This window comes from Triturus cristatus, chromosome 3_2 (assembly GCF_964204655.1).
Source record: "Triturus cristatus chromosome 3_2, aTriCri1.1, whole genome shotgun sequence".
Taxonomy (NCBI): domain Eukaryota; kingdom Metazoa; phylum Chordata; class Amphibia; order Caudata; family Salamandridae; genus Triturus; species Triturus cristatus.
In genome coordinates, this window is record NC_140584.1 from 450,120,760 (window position 1) to 450,142,714 (window position 21,955).

The 21,955-nt window shown below is 42.2% G+C and overlaps 1 protein-coding gene across 2 annotated transcripts in view; it reads left to right on the plus strand.

Annotated features, from left to right (window-relative positions):
- Positions 1 to 21,535, plus strand: part of LOC146857521 (uncharacterized) — a 178,165-nt gene extending 156,630 nt beyond the window's left edge. For both annotated transcript variants that reach the window (XR_014979917.1, XM_085648064.1), the window contains one exon: positions 21,077 to 21,535. Coding sequence is in view for 1 of the 2 variants with exons in the window: in XM_085648064.1 (XP_085504190.1) it covers positions 21,077 to 21,251 (175 nt within the window). In the remaining variant the exon portion in view is untranslated. The remainder of the gene's footprint in view (positions 1 to 21,076) is intronic.
- The last annotated feature ends 420 nt before the right edge of the window (positions 21,536 to 21,955 follow it).

Here is a 21,955-nt window from a genome sequence, read left to right on the forward strand (position 1 = left end):
TTTTCTGAGTTTTCAAATAGCGACAAAGCACTTTTAAATTATTTGTTATCTTTATGTTTTTTTATCCAGTTGACCACTTGATTAAATGTTGCACTTAGGGGAGAGGATGTGGTGTTACTTCCAGAACTGCAGACTTTGCAACTGGGGAACCAGGTTGAAGTTTCTGCTTCAGCTCGACATTCTGTGATTCTGGTCAAATCACTTAGTCTCCCCATGTCTACAACCAAAATGAATTTGTTCTTGTGTGATGTAACCAATGCTCATGTAAAGCACTCCAATACCTGACAAGTCTGCACTATATAACACTGCAAAAACACAAAATAATAAGTGTTTTGCACACTTCTGTCATTGGGCTATATTTGGGCTACATCTGGGTGATTTTGGGCTACATTTGGGCTCTTTTGTCTCCGGTGGCCATCTTGGGAGATTTATTTGTTATGAAGTTTCCTAATTTCCTCATGTACTGCAGTCTCCTCAGTAGGAAATGCTTTCAGTTTTTTACTTTGATTCCATCATGAAGGTATCCAGATATGTCACACATTTGCCATAAATTCTGAATGTTAGCACTCTAGTTGCTCATTAGATCACTGTAGTAAAACTACTGCACCATGGAAGTCTGCTCCTGGTATTAAAAGTGCATGTTTCAGTCTGCATGTCAGAATGTTTTAATGAAATAGAAGAGGATTTGAGAAGTCACTCAAAATGTGCCCTCATTTTCTTTCTTCAGCATTAATCATAATTTCTATGGCAAAATGAACCTCCTCATTGTGTTCCTTTTTAAATTAAATGTTTTAAGTGTTACCAGTTTATTCCAATCAAGATGGCTTCAGGTGTGCCATACTTTTGTCATAATGAAGACAGTAAGCGCTCTAGTTGTTTTTAAGAACATTCTGGGACATTCTGTCATTGGGCTATACTTGGGCTACATCTGGGTGATATTTGGGCTACATTTGGGCTCTTTTGTCTCTGGTGGCCATCTTGGGAGACTTATTTGTTATGAAGTTTCCTAATTTCCTTATTTACTGCAGTCTCCTCAGTAGGAAATACTTTCAGTTTTTTACTTTGATTCCATCAAGAAGGCATTCAGATGTGTCACACATTTGCCATAAATTGAGAATGTTAGCACTCTTTTTGCTCATTAGATCACTGTAGTAAAGCTACTGCTCACCAGGGAAAACTGCTGCTGGTATTGAAAGTGCATGTTTCAGTCTGCATGTCAGAATTTTTTAATGAAATAGAAGAGGATTTGAGAAGTCACTCAAAATGTGCCCTAATTTTTCTTTCTGCAGCACTAATCATACTTTTTATGGAAAAATGAACCCCCTCATTTTGTTCCTTTTTAAATTAAATGTTTTAAGAGTTACCACTTTAATCCAAGCAAGATGGCTTCAGGTGTGCCATACGTTTATCATAAGTAGGACTGTTAGCGCTCTAGTAGTTCTTTGGAACACTCTGGGAAGCTGCAGTAGAACACAAAGGAATCAACTGACAGTCTCTGCCCTTGTTGGATGTACATGTTTTACTGAGAATGTCAGACTTCATTCTCACATGACTGAGAAAGATAATCTGAATTTACAGAAAATAAGCTCTCAGTTTAGCCTATAGATCACCTTCCAAACCTCTGTGGTAAAAGCATGAGAAAATATTTTTCTCTCAATCATGATATCCCAGCAGAAGGCTTTTTCACATGGTGAAATCACCTTAGAACATACCACAATTCCTAAAATGAGTATGGTACCATCAACAAATGATTTATAATGTAACTAAAGTCTTAAAACCTTCTATTAACTGCAATGCTTTTTAATGAGGTGCTATCATGTATATTGGTCCCAAGATGGCTGCCAACACTTCTTGGATGAAGTGCTGACAGCCAATCAGATCTCAGGATGAGATGTGTGGTTAGGCTCCGCCCACATATATATATGCTTTTAAATGCTATTTTCTCAGGAAATACTGAACAGATTTACACCAGACCTGCAAAAGGCACTTCCTTGACCTTATGGCTACCTCTCTGCCAAATTTCAAGTAATTCTGTTCAGCCGTTCGGGCTGTAGCTGTGTCTAAAGGTCCTATGGAAAAATGCATGGGGAAAACGCGTTTTGGGACCCCCCTTTTTTCTCGGCCCCTGCTTGACGAATCCCCCCGAGACTTTCAGGGTAGGAGCGGAGCGTAGCGCCCCACCTATTTTGAAAATTTCGCGAGGATTCGTCGACCGGCGCCAAAGTTATTCCAAATAGAATGTTGCGGATTTCCTATGGAAACAGGGTCCTAACTATAACTACCTACTGGCGACCGCCAGTAGGTAATATATACATATCAATATATATATATATATATATATATATATATATATATATATATATATATATATATATAATGTTCCACGTACTCCGTCAATTATCCTGCTCTCAGCACAGCGGGTGCTCCAGCCGCGAGGGCGGAACTCGCGAATTAATTTCAGCCACAATTTCAAAGATTGCTGCGCACTCTGGTCAATAAGCAATTCAGTAATTTATTGTAATTCGTTGCAAACACGATCTGTACACGATCTGCTGACAAACGCGTTTCAGCCTCCTGGCCTTCGTCAATGTCAATAGTGCTCAATTTCCATTTTCTATTTAAGCATTTGATTGGTTGTCATGATCATAGCAAAATGGAAATGAAAAGCGGACTTCATGCATACAGATATTCAACATGGGAAGATTGTCGGCCATTTTAACACTATGTCATGCCACAATTCTCAGTACTCGAGTAAGACATCAAGTCTGGGGGTTCCACGTTATAATTCATAAATAAATAAACAGAATTCTTTACGTTTTACTCTCACATTATAACAACATATAATTTGTAAATCATAAACGAATTCATCCATTTCAATTCACCATTGAGTAAATAGAATTCTAAGCATATTGCTTTTAAATTTATAACAACACAATGTAAACTAATCATATAGGTGTTCATTTGTCTCCCCTGTATTTTTTACTCGAGTTTTTAACAGAAATCACGCCCTGAATGGGCTTTCTTCCATTGTTGAATATCTGTATGCATGAAGTCCGCTTTTCATTTCCATTTTGCTATGATCATGACAACCAATCAAATGCTTAAATAGAAAATGGAAATTGAGCACTATTGACATTGACGAAGGCCAGGAGGCTGAAACGCGTTTGTCAGCAGATCGTGTACAGATCGTGTTTGCAACGAATTACAATAAATTACTGAATTGCATATTGACCAGAGTGCGCAGCAATCTTTGAAATTGTGGCTGAAATATATATATATATATATATATATATATTCACAGAAAAAACCATAGGTTTCAGGCACTTTATAGTTAGGAATTAGCATTTAAAAAACCTCAGAAATTCACTGAAAAAACCATAGGTTTCAGGGGTGTTATAGTTAGCTGGACTTTTCACTTGTACAAAACCATTGAAATTCCCCCGTTATAGTTAGTTCAGTGATGTCATGAGTGATGTCACTGACCATGTCATGAGTGATGTAATATGTGACGTCATCAGCAGTGCATTGCGGGCGCGCGAGTTATAGTTAGCTGAACTAACTAGAACGGGGGAATTTCAATGGTTTTGTACAAGTGAAAAGTCCAGCTAACTATAACACCCCTGAAACCTATGTTTTTTTCAGTGATATATATATATATATACATATATAAACATATAATCTGCATATCTATATAAATATAAATTCATGCAAACATATACATATATGCATACATATGCATGGTATGTATATGAAATTTTGAAAAACACTAATAAAAGCAAAGCTAAAAAGCCACCTAATTATAAACAGAATTGCTTTAACTTAAACGAGGGCGAGACCTATTGCATTTTCAATGCTTGTTTACTTTGGTTCCATCAAGAAGGCATTCAGATGTGACACATTTGCCATAAATTCTGAATGGTAGCACTCTAGTTCCTCATTAGATCACTGTAGCAAAGCTACTGCTCACCATGGAAGTCTGCTGCTGGTATTCAAAGTGCATGTTTCAGTCTGCATGTCAGAACTTTTTAATGAAATAGAAGAGGATTTGAGAAGTCAAAATGTGCCCTAAGTTTTCTTTCTGCAGCACTAATCATAATTTCTATGGCAAAATGAACCCCCTCATTTTGTTCCTTTGCAAATTAAATGTTTTAAATGTTACCACTTTATTCCAATCAAGATGGCTTAAGGTGTGCCATACCTTTGTCATAAGTAAGACTGTTAGCGCTCTAGTTGTTCTTTAAAACACTCTGGGATTTCTGTCATTGGGCTATACTTGGGCTACATCTCGGTGATATTTGTGCTACATTTGGGCTCTTTTGTCTCTGGTGGCCATCTTGGGAACCTTGTTATGAAGATTCCTAATTTCCTCATTTACTGCAGTCTCCTCAGTAGGCATACTGTCAGTTTTTTACTTTGATTCAATGAAGAAGGCATTCAGATGTGTCACACATTTGCCATAAATTCAGAATGTTAGCACTCTAGTCGCTCATTAGATCACTGTAGTAAAGCTACTGCTCACCAGGGAAGTCTGCTGCTGGTATTGAAAGTGCATGTTTCAGTCTGCATGTCAGAATTCTTTAATGAAATAGAAGAGGATTTGTGAAGTCACTCAAAATGTGCCCTAATTTTTCTTTCTGCAGCACTAATCATACATTCTATGGCAAAATGAACCCTCTCATTTTGTTCCTTTTTAAATTAAATGTTTTAAATGTTACCACTTTATTCCAATCAAGATGGCTACAGGTGTGCCATTCCTTTGTCATAAGTAAGACTGTTAGTGCTCTAGTTGTTCTTTGGAACACTCTGGGAAGCTGCAGTAGAACACAAAGGAATCAACTGACAGTCTCTGCCCTTGTTGGATGTACATGTTTTACTGAGAATGTCAGACTTCATTCTCACATGACTGAGAAAGATAATGTGAATTTACAGAAAATATGCTCTCAGTTTAGCTTATAGATCACCTTCCAAACCTCTGTGGGAAAAGCATGTGAAAATAGTTTTCTCTCAAACATGATTCATGATATCCCAGCAGAAGGCTTTTTCACATGTTAAAATCACCTTAGAACATATCGCAATTCCTAAAATGAGTATGGTACCATCAAAAAATGATTTATAATGTAACTAAAGTCTTAAAACCTTCTATTAACTGCAATGCTTTTTAATGAGGTGTTATCATGTATATTGGTCCCAAGATGGCTGCCAACACTTCTTGGATGAAGTGCTGACAGCCAATCAGATCTCACAATGAGATGTGTGGTTAGGCTCCGCCCAGATATGTATATGATTTTACTTTTGATTTTCACAGGAACTACTGAACGGATTTACACCAGACCTGCAAAAGGCACTTCCTTGACCTTATTGCTACCTCTCTGCCAAATTCCACGTAATTCTGTTCAGCCGTTCGGGCTGTAGCTGCGTCTAAAGGTCCTATGGAAAAATGCATGGGGAAAACGCGTTTTGGGACCCCCCCTTTTTCTCGGCGCCCGCTTGACGAATCACCCCGAGACTTTCAGGGTAGGAGCTGAACGGAGCGCCCCATTAGTTTTGAAAATTTCGTGAGGATTCGTCAACCGGTGCCAAAGTTATTCAAAATAGAATTTTGAGATTTCCTATGGAAACTAGGTTGTAACTATAACTATCTACTGGCGACCGCCAGTAGATTATATATATATATATATTCACTGAAAAAACCATAGGTTTCAGGGGTGTTATAGTTAGCTGGACTTTTCACTTGTACAAAACCATTGAAATTCCCCCGTTATAGTTAGTTCAGCTAACTATAACTCGCGCGCCCGCAATGCACTGCTGATGACGTCACATATTACATCACTCATGACATGGTCAGTGACATCACTCATGACATCACTGATGACATCTCAAATGACATCACTGATGACATCACTGATGACATCATCCAGTGAATGTGTGTTTTTCTGAAAATTAAATATGTTTTATATATGTATATCTCAAGGTCGATGGAAGAATAAATGGGTATATAAGTGTCTAAATGGATGATTTGTTTTTGAAAAATTGATTGTGTAACTGACTGATTAAGTGTATCATAGTGAATACATGGCTTAGTGAGTAATGTTTAAATATGTAAATATCTGTATCAGTCTCTCACTTTGTGTATAAGTGGCTGCATGGGTTGGTGAGTAGCTACATGGGTGTCTATATAGGTTATTAGTTGGTTTTTTGAGTATCAGTCTGAGTGTCTGCATGGTTCGGTGGGGGGTATTACGTAGTGCATAGGTGCATGAATGAGTGACTCACTGTTTGTATGGGTTGAACACAGCATGTGTGCAGGACTGTATGGGTGGATGAGTGTGTGTATGGGTGTGTTAGTGAGTGAATGACTGTCTCAATAGTGTCTTTATGAGTAACTACATATGTTTTAAACTAGTATATGTGACTATTGGTGTATATATGTGAGTATATGTGAGAGTGAGAGATTGAAAGAGTTCCTGTATGAATAAGTATGTGTTTCTTTAAGTGATTGTTTAAAAGACTAAGTATGTGTAAGTTTCCGTAGAAGTAAGTATGGTGGTGTGTGTATAACTGTATATGCAAGTAAATGTATGTTTGATTCTTTATTAGCATGAGTGACTGTGTGTGAGTAACTCTATGGATGAGTGGCATTGTGTAACAGGATGTATAGGTGTATGAGTACATATGATGAGTGAGTACATGTATGAGTGACTGTATAGGACTGTTGGTGAATGAGTGGATGTGTATGTGGATCTTAGAATTACTGAAGAGGTTGTTGTAACTGGTATTGGTATGTCCATTGTTTTGAAAATTTTAGTCTCTATTTTTGAATGTGTGTATCAAAGGTTATATTAGGGTGAGAGGAGGTCTGCCACTCTATCACAAGGATGATGTCATCAGTGATGTCATCAGTGATGTCATTTGAGATGTCATCAGTGATGTCATGAGTGATGTCACTGACCATGTCATGAGTGATGTAATATGTGACGTCATCAGCAGTGCATTGCGGGCGCGCGAGTTATAGTTAGCTGAACTAACTATAACGGGGGAATTTCAATGGTTTTGTACAAGTGAAAAGTCCAGCTAACTATAACACCCCTGAAACCTATGGTTTTTTCAGTGAATTTCTGAGGTTTTTTAAATGCTAATTCCTAACTATAACGTGCCTGAAACCTATGGTTTTTTCTGTGAATTTCAAAGGTTTTTTAAATGCTAATTTCTAACTATGCCTACAGAGATAGGACAAGTGAAGAAAGAAGAAAAAATGCACAGAAAGAAACAAAAGAAGTGCAGAAAGAAGCAACAGAAGTCCTCAAATATGAAGATAAGTGCAGGAAGAAGGATAACGTGCAGAAAGAACAAAAAGAAGAGCAGAAAGAAGCCTTGTTGCAAAATCATCCTGTACCCTCAACTTTTTCAGACGGATACTGGTGGTAACTGAGTCTGACTAACCAGTCCTAGAGCCAGTGCTATGTTAAAAGACACTTAGAATACAGTGAAAACACCTACATACACTAGGGAACATTATGCGTTGGGGTCCCCCTGTGATTAGCATGACCTCCTCTGTAAGCCCCTAGTATATAATAGGGCATGGGGATTAAAACTACCTCTTAAAACAGGCCACAGGGCGTTTTTGCACACGTTAACTCAGGCCCCGTCCCCTCCATTCACCACTGTGTAAACACGCCCTGTGTCCATTTTTAGTTGGGAGATTAAGTTCATTTGAATCCTGAGGGTCCCTAGGGTCCAACTAGCCCACTAGGTACCTCCAGTAAGTGCCACAGAGCTGCGTTGCAGAGAGGTGTAAAAAGTGGCACGGCCTGGACCACCTCTCTGCAATGCAGCTCAGTGGCGCTTACTGGAAGCACTTGGCGGGCTAGTTAGCCCCCAGGGGCCCTCAGTATTGAAGGGAAATTATATCCCCAATTTAAAACGTGCCATAGTGCGTGTTTGCACACGTCACCTCAGGCCCCGTCCCCTCCCTTCACCACTGTGTAAACGCGCCCTGTGGCTGTTCTAAGTTGAGAGATTAAGTCCCCTTGAATCCTAAGGGTCACTAGGGTCAAACTAGACCACTAGGTACCTCCAGTAAGCGCCACAGAGCTGCGTTGCAGAGAGGTGTAAAAAGGGGCTTGGCCTCAGAACACCTGGCTGCAGCGCAGCTCCCTGGCGCATACTGGAGATGCCTGTTGGGGGCGCGTTTGCAGAGTGCTGCACGGAGGGGGCATGGCCTCCGGCACGATGCCAGTCTTTTATTTATTTTAGTTTTTTAAGAAGGGGGGCTGTTTGGTTCCCCTTCTTATTCTAATTTATTGGCCCTGATGACCCCATCCCCCAGGGCCAGTCTCCTAATTATATTTTTTTGACCCCAATCCCCAGGGCCGGCCACTGTTTTTTATTATTTTTAAAAAATATATATTTATAGACACACCTAGGACATGCTGGACAAACCGTACGTACCTATCACCATGACGATTTGCGTGATATTCATTAAAAGGCGACTATGCATGCAATGAATCCACGTGGAATGTATTTACACCACTAGTGAAGCTCTGACATGTCTGATGCCCTACCGTGCCTAATCCTGGTAGACACCCTTGTCGTTTATTTATACAAACATGGGTAGCTATTGACGGGCACATTTAATACACATGCACACCAAGCCATTCAAAGGGGATTCGACAAAAATTCGACCAAAACTATGCAAGAAACCCCCCTCACGGTTAATAAAACACACATCCACTGCCGGATGTGTAATACTTTTTATTTTACTCTCTGGAAAGGGGACGAACATCCCTTGAGAGTCACAGCGTGCTCCTGACAGAGCCCAATGCTGTGTTACACCCACCATTGCCTGCCGAGTGCCACACACCTCTGTGTTGTATTCCACTAGCTAGTGCATATGCTATGACACTCTCTAGCCCATGTGCACTGTAACACCACCCCGTGAATATGTCATGCCACACTTGTCTTTGCACGGGTTATATTGCCCCATCTAACGTGCCTTTCTCGATGCCTATGTTATAACGCACAGTGCTATGCCATACATATTACAATCTGGGATCCATATCTTTGTCACAGTGCATATGCAACGTTACACTCCCCAGCACATATTTTATATTACAACTTTAGAGACTAGTTAGGTTACACAACACTGCCCTGTGCATATTACACTCCAAGGCGCATATCGCATAGCACACGCTAGTGCCTGTGCTATCTCGCGCTCTCCAATGAATCTGTCATTGCGCACAATGTATTGCATATTATATTTCACGCCCGGTTCATCTTATATCACACTTTTTGGTGCATAGTTTATACCATACACTATATCTAGTTTTCATTTTCAATCGTGCTCTCAGGACTATGTTCTATATAACACTGTGTTCACCTACCCTTTTCACGGGCATTACATTTTGCGATAGGGGGTGGAGGGTCAGGGGGTGTTTCTGCCAAGTGAGCCCGGAGTCACAGTCACAAACGTCCTCTTCTTCCTGAATAAAAGTGAGATTATGCTGCATACTTCATATTTTAAGTAGTTCGCACAGACACAATGTTTTAAAAACAATAAAGTTCCTAATACCCACCTTCTCTGAACAGTTAGCTTGCTGCCCCATCCCCTTCCTCCCTATCCTCTGTTGTGTGAATCCATGGACTAGCCTCCTCCCTCCTGCCATGCATGGTCTGATGTGCTGCCACTGCCCTCAATTTAGTATGATGTACCAGTCCACTCCTCCTGCCCTCCATTGCCCAATTCTATGCCCCATCATTGACCTCCTGCTTAAACTCTGTGCTTAGCTTGCTGCCCCTATTCTCCTTCCCCCTGCCCTCCGAAGTCTTTGTGCATGCCCCTGCTCCATCCTTTTTGCCCACCATGTCCCATGGACCTGCCACTCCTATCTACTCTGAGTGTTCTGTTGAGCTGCCACTCCCCTCCCACCTGCCTAGCATTGTCAGATGACTGTAACCTGTCCCTGCCACCTCCACCCTGCCTGTCCACATGCCATGCCCCTATCCTCTTCCTCCTGTCCTACATGGTCCATTGTACTGCCACACCCTTCTGCCCTCCCTGGTCTGTTGTGCTGCAACTGCTCCTCCTGCCTGCCCCGTGTGGTCTGTTGTGAGGTCCCTTCCCCTGAACTTTCTTGTCTGTGCACAGGTCCTGACCCTCCCTTCTATCCTCCATCGTCCTTTGTGCATGCCCCTCCACCCTCCTTCTTGCCCATCATAGCCATTGTGCTGCCACTAACCCTCCCACTTGCCATGCATGGTCTTCTGTGCTGCCATGGCCCCTCCCACCTTCCCTGTGTGGTCAGTTAGCTGCCCCTGACCCCCTCCCACCTTCCCTCCATGGTCTGTGTGTATGCCATCACAGTCTCACTGTTGCTCTTCATGGTGTGTCTTGCTTCTAGTGCCCATCCTGCCTGACCTCCATGGCTATCTTGCTGCTCCTGCCCTGCCCCCTTGCCCCCAGCCCTACTCCCTCCCTCCTGGCTTGTCTGTTCCATTGTAATGCCCCTGATCCGTCCCTCCTGCCCTTTATGGTCTGTTATGCTGCAGCTTTCTCTCCTGTCTGTCCATTATGGTCAGCTAGCTACCATTGCCTCTTGCCCCTCTGTTCTCTGTTGTCCATGTGCATGGTCCTGTCCCCTCCCTCTTGCTTTCTATGGATTGTTGTGCTGCACTCCCGTCCTGCATGCCCTGTGTGGTGTATTGTGCTGCTGCAAACCCTGATGCCTGCCCTGCAGGGTCAGTTTGGTGCACCTCTCCATGTCCCTCCTGTCCTCTGTTATCCAAGTCCATGTCCCTATCCCATTTCCTTCCATGATCCAATGTACCATACTTGCGAACATTTTGAACTTGGTAAGAGGGAGATTTTGAAAAAAAACTGGGGTATTGATTTTCCCCTTTGAGTTACATTGAAAAAGAGGATATTGTAGACAGGAGACAGATCAAATAAAGCCCATTTGAGCTTAAAAACATTGGACGTTTCCTGGCTGAATCGGGTCTGTTGGCATGTATGGTTGTACTACCATTGCCTCTTCCTTCTGCCCACAATGGTCTATTACATTGCCACAGCCTTGAAGGAGGGTAGATTTTGTATCACAGGGGGCCCCTGGCCCGTTCTGTCCACACCTGAAGTATGAGACCCTTGTCCTTGCCCTGCCAGCTGCATTTGTAGGCCGTATTAAATTGACCAGCGGGTCCTGTGTTGCTATATAATTATCCTGAGACATCCTTACCACTCAGCCAGCATAAAACCCCTGTGTAGGCCCTTCTGTTCAATATGTAGGCCTCTTTGTTAAATTGACCATAGCTCTGCAATTTTAGTGTATAGCAGTCTGAAGGCAGGTCTGCGAGGCCTTCTGATCCAAACTAGTAGCCCCCACCCTACCCGAGTGCTCCGTGCTCGGTATCAAAGTTCAACATCCCCCTGAAGCTGTCGACATACAGTAGGCTGCATCCTGGACTGGTACTTGCTTCCTGGGCAGGTTTCCCGCTTTTAAGGAAGTGGCAACCGCAGAGCGTCAAGTTAGGAGAACTGAGGAGATTTTATACATGAATATATTGAATTCCCGTACAATACCCATTATTTTCTGCTTGCTCTATGGAACTTACGATAAGCGATTGGCCTGAGAGACTGACGTTTTCACCCAGTCCATTGTCAGCATTAAGTGGGTAAATGACGAAATGTCTGGTAAAATCTGCAGACGAAGCTTTTGGGTAGCATACGTAGGTAGATGTAGCGTGCAAAGGAGCCCACAAAATGATATAAAAAGGGAGCACCCACAGATATCGACGGACTACCTCGCCGTCTGTATGTAGGTTAACAGGCAGTGCAGGTTTTCCCCAAGAGCTGGGAGCTCTTGTCTTCCTTTGCTTAAAATGTCTTGCTCTGCTTTGCTTGAAGTATCTTATTCTATTTTACCTATATGAAATGTCATGTTATGTTTAACCATTGTTCTCTTTACTTTTGCATTTAAAAGATTTTGTATTGTAATTGCAGGAATGCTTGCTCTAAGAGTAAACGTGAGTGTTCCTAGGTAACATTTTCCTTGGTGTAACTTGTTTCTCATGATGCATTTATAGATGTGTTTTCTCTCTCTCTCTGTCAGTACATTAATTGAGATACAGAGAATATTATGACAGCTGTATGATTATCTGGATTCTGTATTTTGTACTTTATGTCTCTATTCTGCGGTTTCTTTGAAGTTGCATCTTCTCATTAAACTGCCATTGTATTCTGCCTCCAATTCCATGTCTCATATGTCTGTTTTCTTCATTTTTGGAGCAAGCGTTCCTAGGCACCCCGGCTCAAATTAAGGTGCCCCTTTTGTCCCTGACTCACTCTCCTGCTCAGTTCTGTGGTGGCTCCCGGGGATCTGGGGACCGCCCCTAGCTTCCTTGACCCGTAATAGATCTTCCATCCAACAGCCTCTCTTGCAAGTCCTGTATTGTTGGTTTGTTGCCCCTGCCCCCCTTTCCACTGCCCTCCATAGTCTGTTGTGCTTCCACGGCCCTTCCTGCCTGCTCAGTGTGGTTAAATTGTTGCCTTTGCACCCTCCTACCTGCCTTCAATTTTCAGAGTCCGTGCCCCTGGCCTCTGCCTCTCAACAGTATCCTAATGAACAACTAGATTGCTAACATTCTATATTTATTACAAAAGTGTGGAACGCCTGACATCATCTTGATGTAATCAAAACTGTAATACCTAGAGCATTTCCTTTAGAAATTACATATATGAGAGGGTCTTATTGGCATCAAAATTATGGTTAGTGCTCTAAAAGACTAAAATAAGGACATATTTTCTGAGTTTTCAAATAGCGACAAAGCACTTTTAAATTATTTGTTATCTTTATGTTTTTTTATCCAGTTGACCACTTGATTAAATGTTGCACTTAGGGGAGAGGATGTGGTGTTACTTCCAGAACTGCAGACTTTGCCACTGGGGAACCAGGTTGAAGTTTCTGCTTCAGCTCGACATTCTGTGATTCTGGTCAAATCACTTAGTCTCCCCATGTCTACAACCAAAATGAATTTGTTCTTGTGTGATGTAACCAATGCTCATGTAAAGCACTCCAATACCTGACAAGTCTGCACTATATAACACTGCAAAAACACAAAATAATAAGTGTTTTGCACACTTCTGTCATTGGGCTATATTTGGGCTACATCTGGGTGATTTTGGGCTACATTTGGGCTCTTTTGTCTCCGGTGGCCATCTTGGGAGATTTATTTGTTATGAAGTTTCCTAATTTCCTCATGTACTGCAGTCTCCTCAGTAGGAAATGCTTTCAGTTTTTTACTTTGATTCCATCATGAAGGTATCCAGATATGTCACACATTTGCCATAAATTCTGAATGTTAGCACTCTAGTTGCTCATTAGATCACTGTAGTAAAACTACTGCACCATGGAAGTCTGCTCCTGGTATTAAAAGTGCATGTTTCAGTCTGCATGTCAGAATGTTTTAATGAAATAGAAGAGGATTTGAGAAGTCACTCAAAATGTGCCCTCATTTTCTTTCTTCAGCATTAATCATAATTTCTATGGCAAAATGAACCTCCTCATTGTGTTCCTTTTTAAATTAAATGTTTTAAGTGTTACCAGTTTATTCCAATCAAGATGGCTTCAGGTGTGCCATACTTTTGTCATAATGAAGACAGTAAGCGCTCTAGTTGTTTTTAAGAACATTCTGGGACATTCTGTCATTGGGCTATACTTGGGCTACATCTGGGTGATATTTGGGCTACATTTGGGCTCTTTTGTCTCTGGTGGCCATCTTGGGAGACTTATTTGTTATGAAGTTTCCTAATTTCCTTATTTACTGCAGTCTCCTCAGTAGGAAATACTTTCAGTTTTTTACTTTGATTCCATCAAGAAGGCATTCAGATGTGTCACACATTTGCCATAAATTGAGAATGTTAGCACTCTTTTTGCTCATTAGATCACTGTAGTAAAGCTACTGCTCACCAGGGAAAACTGCTGCTGGTATTGAAAGTGCATGTTTCAGTCTGCATGTCAGAATTTTTTAATGAAATAGAAGAGGATTTGAGAAGTCACTCAAAATGTGCCCTAATTTTTCTTTCTGCAGCACTAATCATACTTTTTATGGAAAAATGAACCCCCTCATTTTGTTCCTTTTTAAATTAAATGTTTTAAGAGTTACCACTTTAATCCAAGCAAGATGGCTTCAGGTGTGCCATACGTTTATCATAAGTAGGACTGTTAGCGCTCTAGTAGTTCTTTGGAACACTCTGGGAAGCTGCAGTAGAACACAAAGGAATCAACTGACAGTCTCTGCCCTTGTTGGATGTACATGTTTTACTGAGAATGTCAGACTTCATTCTCACATGACTGAGAAAGATAATCTGAATTTACAGAAAATAAGCTCTCAGTTTAGCCTATAGATCACCTTCCAAACCTCTGTGGTAAAAGCATGAGAAAATATTTTTCTCTCAATCATGATATCCCAGCAGAAGGCTTTTTCACATGGTGAAATCACCTTAGAACATACCACAATTCCTAAAATGAGTATGGTACCATCAACAAATGATTTATAATGTAACTAAAGTCTTAAAACCTTCTATTAACTGCAATGCTTTTTAATGAGGTGCTATCATGTATATTGGTCCCAAGATGGCTGCCAACACTTCTTGGATGAAGTGCTGACAGCCAATCAGATCTCAGGATGAGATGTGTGGTTAGGCTCCGCCCACATATATATATGCTTTTAAATGCTATTTTCTCAGGAAATACTGAACAGATTTACACCAGACCTGCAAAAGGCACTTCCTTGACCTTATGGCTACCTCTCTGCCAAATTTCAAGTAATTCTGTTCAGCCGTTCGGGCTGTAGCTGTGTCTAAAGGTCCTATGGAAAAATGCATGGGGAAAACGCGTTTTGGGACCCCCCTTTTTTCTCGGCCCCTGCTTGACGAATCCCCCCGAGACTTTCAGGGTAGGAGCGGAGCGTAGCGCCCCACCTATTTTGAAAATTTCGCGAGGATTCGTCGACCGGCGCCAAAGTTATTCCAAATAGAATGTTGCGGATTTCCTATGGAAACAGGGTCCTAACTATAACTACCTACTGGCGACCGCCAGTAGGTAATATATATATATATTACCTACTGGCGGTCGCCAGTAGGTAGTTATAGTTAGGACCCTGTTTCCATAGGAAAACCGCAACATTCTATTTGGAATAACTTTGGCGCCGGTCGACGAATCCTCGCGAAATTTTCAAAACTAATGGGGCGCTACGCTCCGCTCCTACCCTGAAAGTCTCGGGGGGATTCGTCAAGCAGGCGCCGAGAAAAAGGGGGGGTCCCAAAATGCGTTTTCCCCATGCATTTTTCTATAGGACCTTTAGACGCAGCTACAGCCCGAACGGCTAAACAGAATTACGTGGAATTTGGCAGAGAGGTAGCCATAAGGTCAAGGAAGTGCCTTTTGCAGGTCTGGTGTAAATCCGTTCATATTACCCATCTGAAAAATTAAAATATTACCTTTCACAACGAAGCGCATCATATGTCCTTCATGTGCGCACGGTGCGCGAAGCGCATCGTGCGTACATGGCCCATCTAGCGTAACGTGGGCACGCGGTGCACGTAGCGCACCGCGTGCCCACCGTGCGTGCACGGCACTAACTGCATAAAGTGGGCGCGCGGTGCGCAAAGCGCACCGCGTGCTCACTGTGCGCGCACGGTGCGCAAAGCGCACCGTGCGCGCACAGAACGAACTGCGTTAAGTGGGCGCGCACGCCACGAATGGCGTAAAGTAACTTAGCATTTAAAAAACCGTACAAATTCACTGAAAAAACCATAGGTTTCACACACGTTATAGTTAGGAATTAGCATTTAAAAAACCTTGCAAATTCAGTGAAAAAACCATAGGTTTCACACATGTTATAATTAGCTGGAAATTTTACTGATAAAAAACCAATGAAATTCCCCCGTTATAGTTAGTGCAGGCAACTATAACTCACGCGACCGCAATCTTCTGCTGATGCTAATACTGTATTTAGACACTTATTTGCCCATGTCTTCTTCCATTAAATTTTAGCTATACATATATTACAAATATTTTTTTTTCATAAAGACACATATGTCATCAGCAGAGGATTGCGGTCGCGTGAGTTATAGTTGCCTGCACTAACTATAACGGGGAATTTCATTGGTTTTTTATCAGTAAAATTTCCAGCTAACTATAACATGTGTGAAACCTATGGTTTTTTCACTGAATATATATATATATATATTTTTAAAGATAAAGCTAGCACTTTTGGGCCATCCCTACTGTTTGAGGTGACTTGTCGTGGTGCAATATCTCTCACTTGATCTAGTGTGATTGGCAGTTGGTAATGCTGGCACAGGTGTTCAGCAGCAGTGACAGAAGATGTGAGTAGGTCGAGCTGCAGTGGACGCTTGTGAAATCCCCTGGGCAATGCCACTTAATTTTTTCAAATAAATTAGGCACTAACAGATCGTTTTTTAATGAAAAATCACAACCTACCTTCCGCGATAGTCAAATTTCTTTCGAGACCGCAACATGTTTTCCACCATAGAATAGACAATAGAACTCCCCCACACAGGGCACCCCGACATCCCCTTTGGCATGTAGAAAGCTGCCTCTCTCTCTCTTCTGCAATACTAATTACATGGTCTTGAAAATGTACTTATATCACCCTCCCTGCAAAAGGACGTTTACGAAATAACCACATTTGAATTATTATCTAATTCAAAAACCTCTCATCTACAAAGTCATCTTCAACCACACACTGGAGCACATGCCAGAGAAACAACTGTGTAACAACTTCCGCCCCACGTTTTAGTCTCTGGCAATGAAATGGTGGTCTCCCCTACCTCAGGCTCGACTTGACATTTTCTACAGTAGGTGAAGTACTGAAGTAGCACCTATTTTAATGATCTCTATGCAGCAAGTCACCTCTGCTCTTCCCTACTGTGAGCATAGCCACTAGCCAGCTGCAGTAGTCAGTGGTACCCTGTAACCGCTGTGCAGGTGCGTCAAACACTTCCACCATCAGAATAGGCCTCCTATGATTTTGTGCTCTCTTTATATACAGGCCACACTAACAGCATCCGTTTGACAGATTCCACACTTTACGGAAAGGTACTTTTGAGAGTGTACTGTATGCAACCCCAGGTTACCACCACTTAGCACAGGAATGGGAGAAATGCCATCTAATAGCTTGGGTGTCTGGAGTTGAGTTACATCAGGAAAAGATGACTTTTCACAGAGTGATGGAAAGTAAATTAGTTTCTAATCTTTTGTCAGCTGTGTCCGGAGTGCATTCCTAATTTTAGATGCCCAGACAGTAAATGACCTGCCTCTGGTGCAATACTTTTCAAAATAGGATGACGATGTGGCCTAGGTAAGCCATATAGAGATAGTCTATTCTCTGTGGATGTCCTTTTTTGTTTGTTAAATGATCTTTATTGAGTTTTTAGGAGAAAAGAAGGCGTATCAACGTTGTGCATCCATGTCTGTGCAGGGACAAAAAATATACCAACAATAAGATCATGTAAATATGTATCTCAACGCCCCACCTACCCACCCAGCTCTTGTGCACCCTTTTCAAACATTGTGATAAAGCATGGATCAACTGCTCAATACAGGCCTCAAAGTGTGGTAAGATAGCCCATCCTTCAATTGGGTTTATCTCGAGATGATTGACTAGTGATCACATCCATGGGTGTGTCCTTCAACTCGGATAACACAACTGCCCAAGCTCTGAGGTCGTCTTTCAATTTTTAATCAGTGCAAACATATTTCATTCGGATTTCTTCCGCTGTGGCCCATTCAGAAACGTCTTTGAGCCAATCAATATATCGGGGGTAGGAGGGCTCGGCACTCATTCATTTGATAGCAATGCAGCGCTTTGTCAGTGTTATTCCCAATAAAGCTAACTTTCTACTAAGTGCCCTACCAGAGGGGGAGGCGAGTAGACCTAGTAGAACGTGTCATATTTCTAGTGGTGTTTGCCTCCCAGAGGCTCTTTTAATATTGTCCAGGATCAAACCCCAATAGGGCGAGAGGGCCTTACACTCCCAAAGCATGTGTATAAAGTCTGCCAGTGGGTGTTGACATCAGAGACATGTCACAGGGCGTGTAGGGTAGATAATGTGCAATGTTATGGGAGAGAGATAAGTTTGGTGGACGATCTTCGGGGATGTATTTTATAAAATGGGGAATCCATTTGTGCATGTCCTCGCACACAATGCAGAGGAATCTAAAGGAGTTTGGTTCCCGACGACAGAATACCAGTTGAGATATCTCATAGTCAGTGGTATTTGGTAGCTGTGCTTGGGGCAAAGCAACATCCCAGCTTCTGTCTTCTGCCGACAATGTAGCGGTTGCTTCAGGGACTGAGGAACACCCAGGTAGGCCCTATTTGCATATATTTTGGTTGGCATTATAAATGCTTTTGCTGCTGGGACCCTATGGGATAAATGAGCAGTGGCAGAATCCTCATTCTTTAAAAAAATATATATTTTGATTGCTTTTTGAGGCAACTGAAGTGAGCAATTTTCACAACTTGGCCAAAAGTATCTGCTGTGCTAGGATATTCTTCATAGTTATGTTTCCTTTGTTGATGTGCCAGTCTTCTAAATGTTCCACTACATCATATTTGATAAAGCAGATTACAATTACCTTGTCACTCCTGGCAACAAATCTAAATTTGGAATTATCAATGTTCATATATCTAAACTGTTAGACCCTTTTTGCAGGTTTATCCCCAAACCTTTTGCTTTTTGCTTCCTATATTTCTGACCTGTTTTTGCTGGGTATATGACCGTGGGCACTTTACCACTGCTGATCAGTGCTAAAGTGCATATGCTCTCCTTTTAAATTGTGAATATGATTGGTTATCCATCATTGGCATATTTCATTTACTGGTAAGTCCCTAATAAAGTGCAGTGCGTGTGTCCAGGGCCTTTAAATCAAATGCTACTAGTGGGCCTGCAGCACTGATTGTGCCATTCACATAAGTAGCCTTGCAAATGGGTCTCAGACCTGCCACTGCAGTGTCTACGCGCACAGTTTTTAACTGCCCTGTCCACCTGGAAAATGCACCCACTTGCCAGGCCCTCAACTTCCCTCTTCATACTTGTAAGACACCCCTAAGGTAGGCCCAATGTACCCCCATGGGCAAGTTCATGTGTATGTGAAAGGTAGGCCATGTGCTTGTGTGTTTTACGTGTCCTGATAGTGAAATACGGGGTATTTCATTTTTCACTTTTGAAAGTCTGTCTGTCCCATAGTTTAACATGGAAGCTTCCTTGTAACATCTTACAAGTGTAACTTTCCATTGGGACAAGATAGGGAAATGGAGTTTAGGCTCTCCGAACTCAGAATTTAATAACAAACCTTTTAGTGAAGATGTTTTTTCAATTGTGTGTTTGAAAATGCCACTTTTAGAAAGTGGGCATTTTCTTGTTTAACCATCCTATGCGCCTCTGCCTGTTCGTGTATGGAGTGACAGGTGCTCGCTGCGGATGTGCATTCACTCTAGACAATCACAAAGAGGGGTTGAGGTGTGTCCTGCCTTTTGCTCGGTGACTCATAGCCAGGATGAATAGACTTTTCTGCATTTAGAGAAGTGGGAGGAGTTTTCACTAGCACCTGAATAGGCTGTGTCTGCTCTACATAATTCTATCTCCACCTACTGTAGTGAAGCTGGGTCAGAGAGGACAGAACTGATTTTTATTGAGCTCAGAGACTCTTGAAACAAAGACTAAAATGGGGTATATATTAGACCTAAAACCCCAGAACTTTAGATTACTTATGGATCAAGAGGACCCTCTACCAAGCAGAAGGGCTGAAGAGTTGTGAGGAGGAGTACTGCCCTTTTGCTGTATGTTGCTTTGCTGGGTTGGCCTACAGTTGCCTGCTTCTACCTGAAAGGGGACAAAGACTGAACTTTACTGTGAATATTGCTTGAGAAGATCTCCAAGGGCTTGCAGTAGAGCTTGCCTCCTGTTCTGAAGTCTCAGGGACACAAAGACATCACTTGCAGCATCTCTGAACTTAACTGCTGGGAGTTCTGACCTGCCTAGTTGAGCCACTTCTAGTTCTGGCCCACTGGAGGTGTTTGCTGGCATGCAAACCCCAAGAAGAAGATTCCTAACGCCGTTTCCAATGCTGCTGCGTCCACCGGCACCGGGGTCACAGCTCGCTGGTTGAGCAAAGCACTGACTGCGATGACACAGCAGTCCCGATGTCTGCCGATGCCATCTCTGCATCGACTCCAACATTATCATCAAGGCTGCTGCCTGCACTTGACTCACGAAATTGAGCCGTACCGGTGCAGACGGTGAACTTTCCCTGCGGCAGGTGTCAGCTCTGCGACTTGCCAGGAACTATCAAGACTTTACGGTCCTGGGATTTCATTGTACGTCGCAACAAAGTCCATTATATATATTTTGTTGGAAGTACTGCCACAACATTGGTTTGAGCTGCATAAAGAAATCACATACAGAAAGCGGCTCTCCTAGGGCTTTCCCTTCGCCCTGTCATTGAGACAGTTGGAATTAATAGAGGTTTCCTTTTGCCCCAGTCCTGATGAGGCCCAAAACATACGGGCTGAAACGTGTCGACTCCAAAATTTGGAGAAGCCCTGCACAAGTTTAAATAAATTGAAAAGAAACTATTGCACATCCAAATTCAGATAGATGGCTAAAAAAAAGTTTTCCTTGGTTGTGTGTTATCTCTTAGGGCTATCTTCTTCCTTTTTTACGGATTGCCTTTAATAATCATTGTTTGGGATTTTTTGCATCCGTAGAATCAAATAAGGGTAATAAGGATTGATGTTTATTTCCAGGTATATGTATTGTTTTTGGTGTTTGTTGTATATTTAATTTGTGTATATACAATTGTTAATTGTCCTAATCACAAAAGTATATATATATATAAAAAAAATCCTTGTTTTGTGACTACACTTGGAAGTTGGTTTCTATAGTAAAATAAGTAATTGGACATTAATTCAAGTCTTGAGAGGGACTTATTTAATTTTCCCTTTAGAAATAGTTTCCCTTTTGATCTATTCCGCTGTATCATTGTTGTTTTTCCAGCACTTGGGCCAAGGGCACCGCTCGTGGAGTGCGCCAAGCACCTCCCTGCGCTGACCGATTCCAGCACCTCCCCTGCACCATCACGGAGTTGATAATCAATGTGAGTGACTGCCTGCCACTGCACCATCATAAGGAACCGACGTACCGCCGCCGCTTCACCTCCCCTGCACAGTAAGGAACCAACGCCTCACCTCTCCTGCAACAGTAAGGAACCAACGCCTCACCTACCCTGTGGCAGTAAGGAACCGATGCAACCCGGCTCAGGCATCGCGTCACCTCCCAGACGCCATGCAACGCCGTTGTTTGGATCTTCACAAAAGGTACTGTTTCTCTGGGGGTTCGTGTGATTCCGTGGCCAGCCCGCGCACCTCGTGGTCAGCACCGCACTTTGGATTTGCACCTGTCACGATGTTGGGATAGCCTCAGTGGGAGATATTGTCTTCTAAGAGCTATATTTTTGGCAAGAAACCTTTTACAAGTGATATTTTGAGTTGTTTATGTTGGTCATTTGGTCTTGTTTGCTTTAGATAAAGATACTTTATTTTTCTAAATTGGTGTGATGTCCATTTATGGTGTTTTCACTTTGTTACTGTAGGTTATATAAAAATGCTTTACACATTGCCTCTGTAGTTTAGCCTGACTGCTCTGTGCCAAGCCTACAGGGTGAGCACAGTCAGTCAGGCAAACCTAGGTGTGTACTTTACTCATTCTGACTAGAAGGAAGGGTCCCTACTTGGACAGGGTGCAAGCCACTGCCAACTAGAGACCCCCATTTCTAACACAAACACTTTCCCAAAGGCCCATTTTCCAAAACGTGTTTGGGTAGAACAATCAGATGTGTAGATCACCCTCACCTTACCCCCAATATCACACACTCTC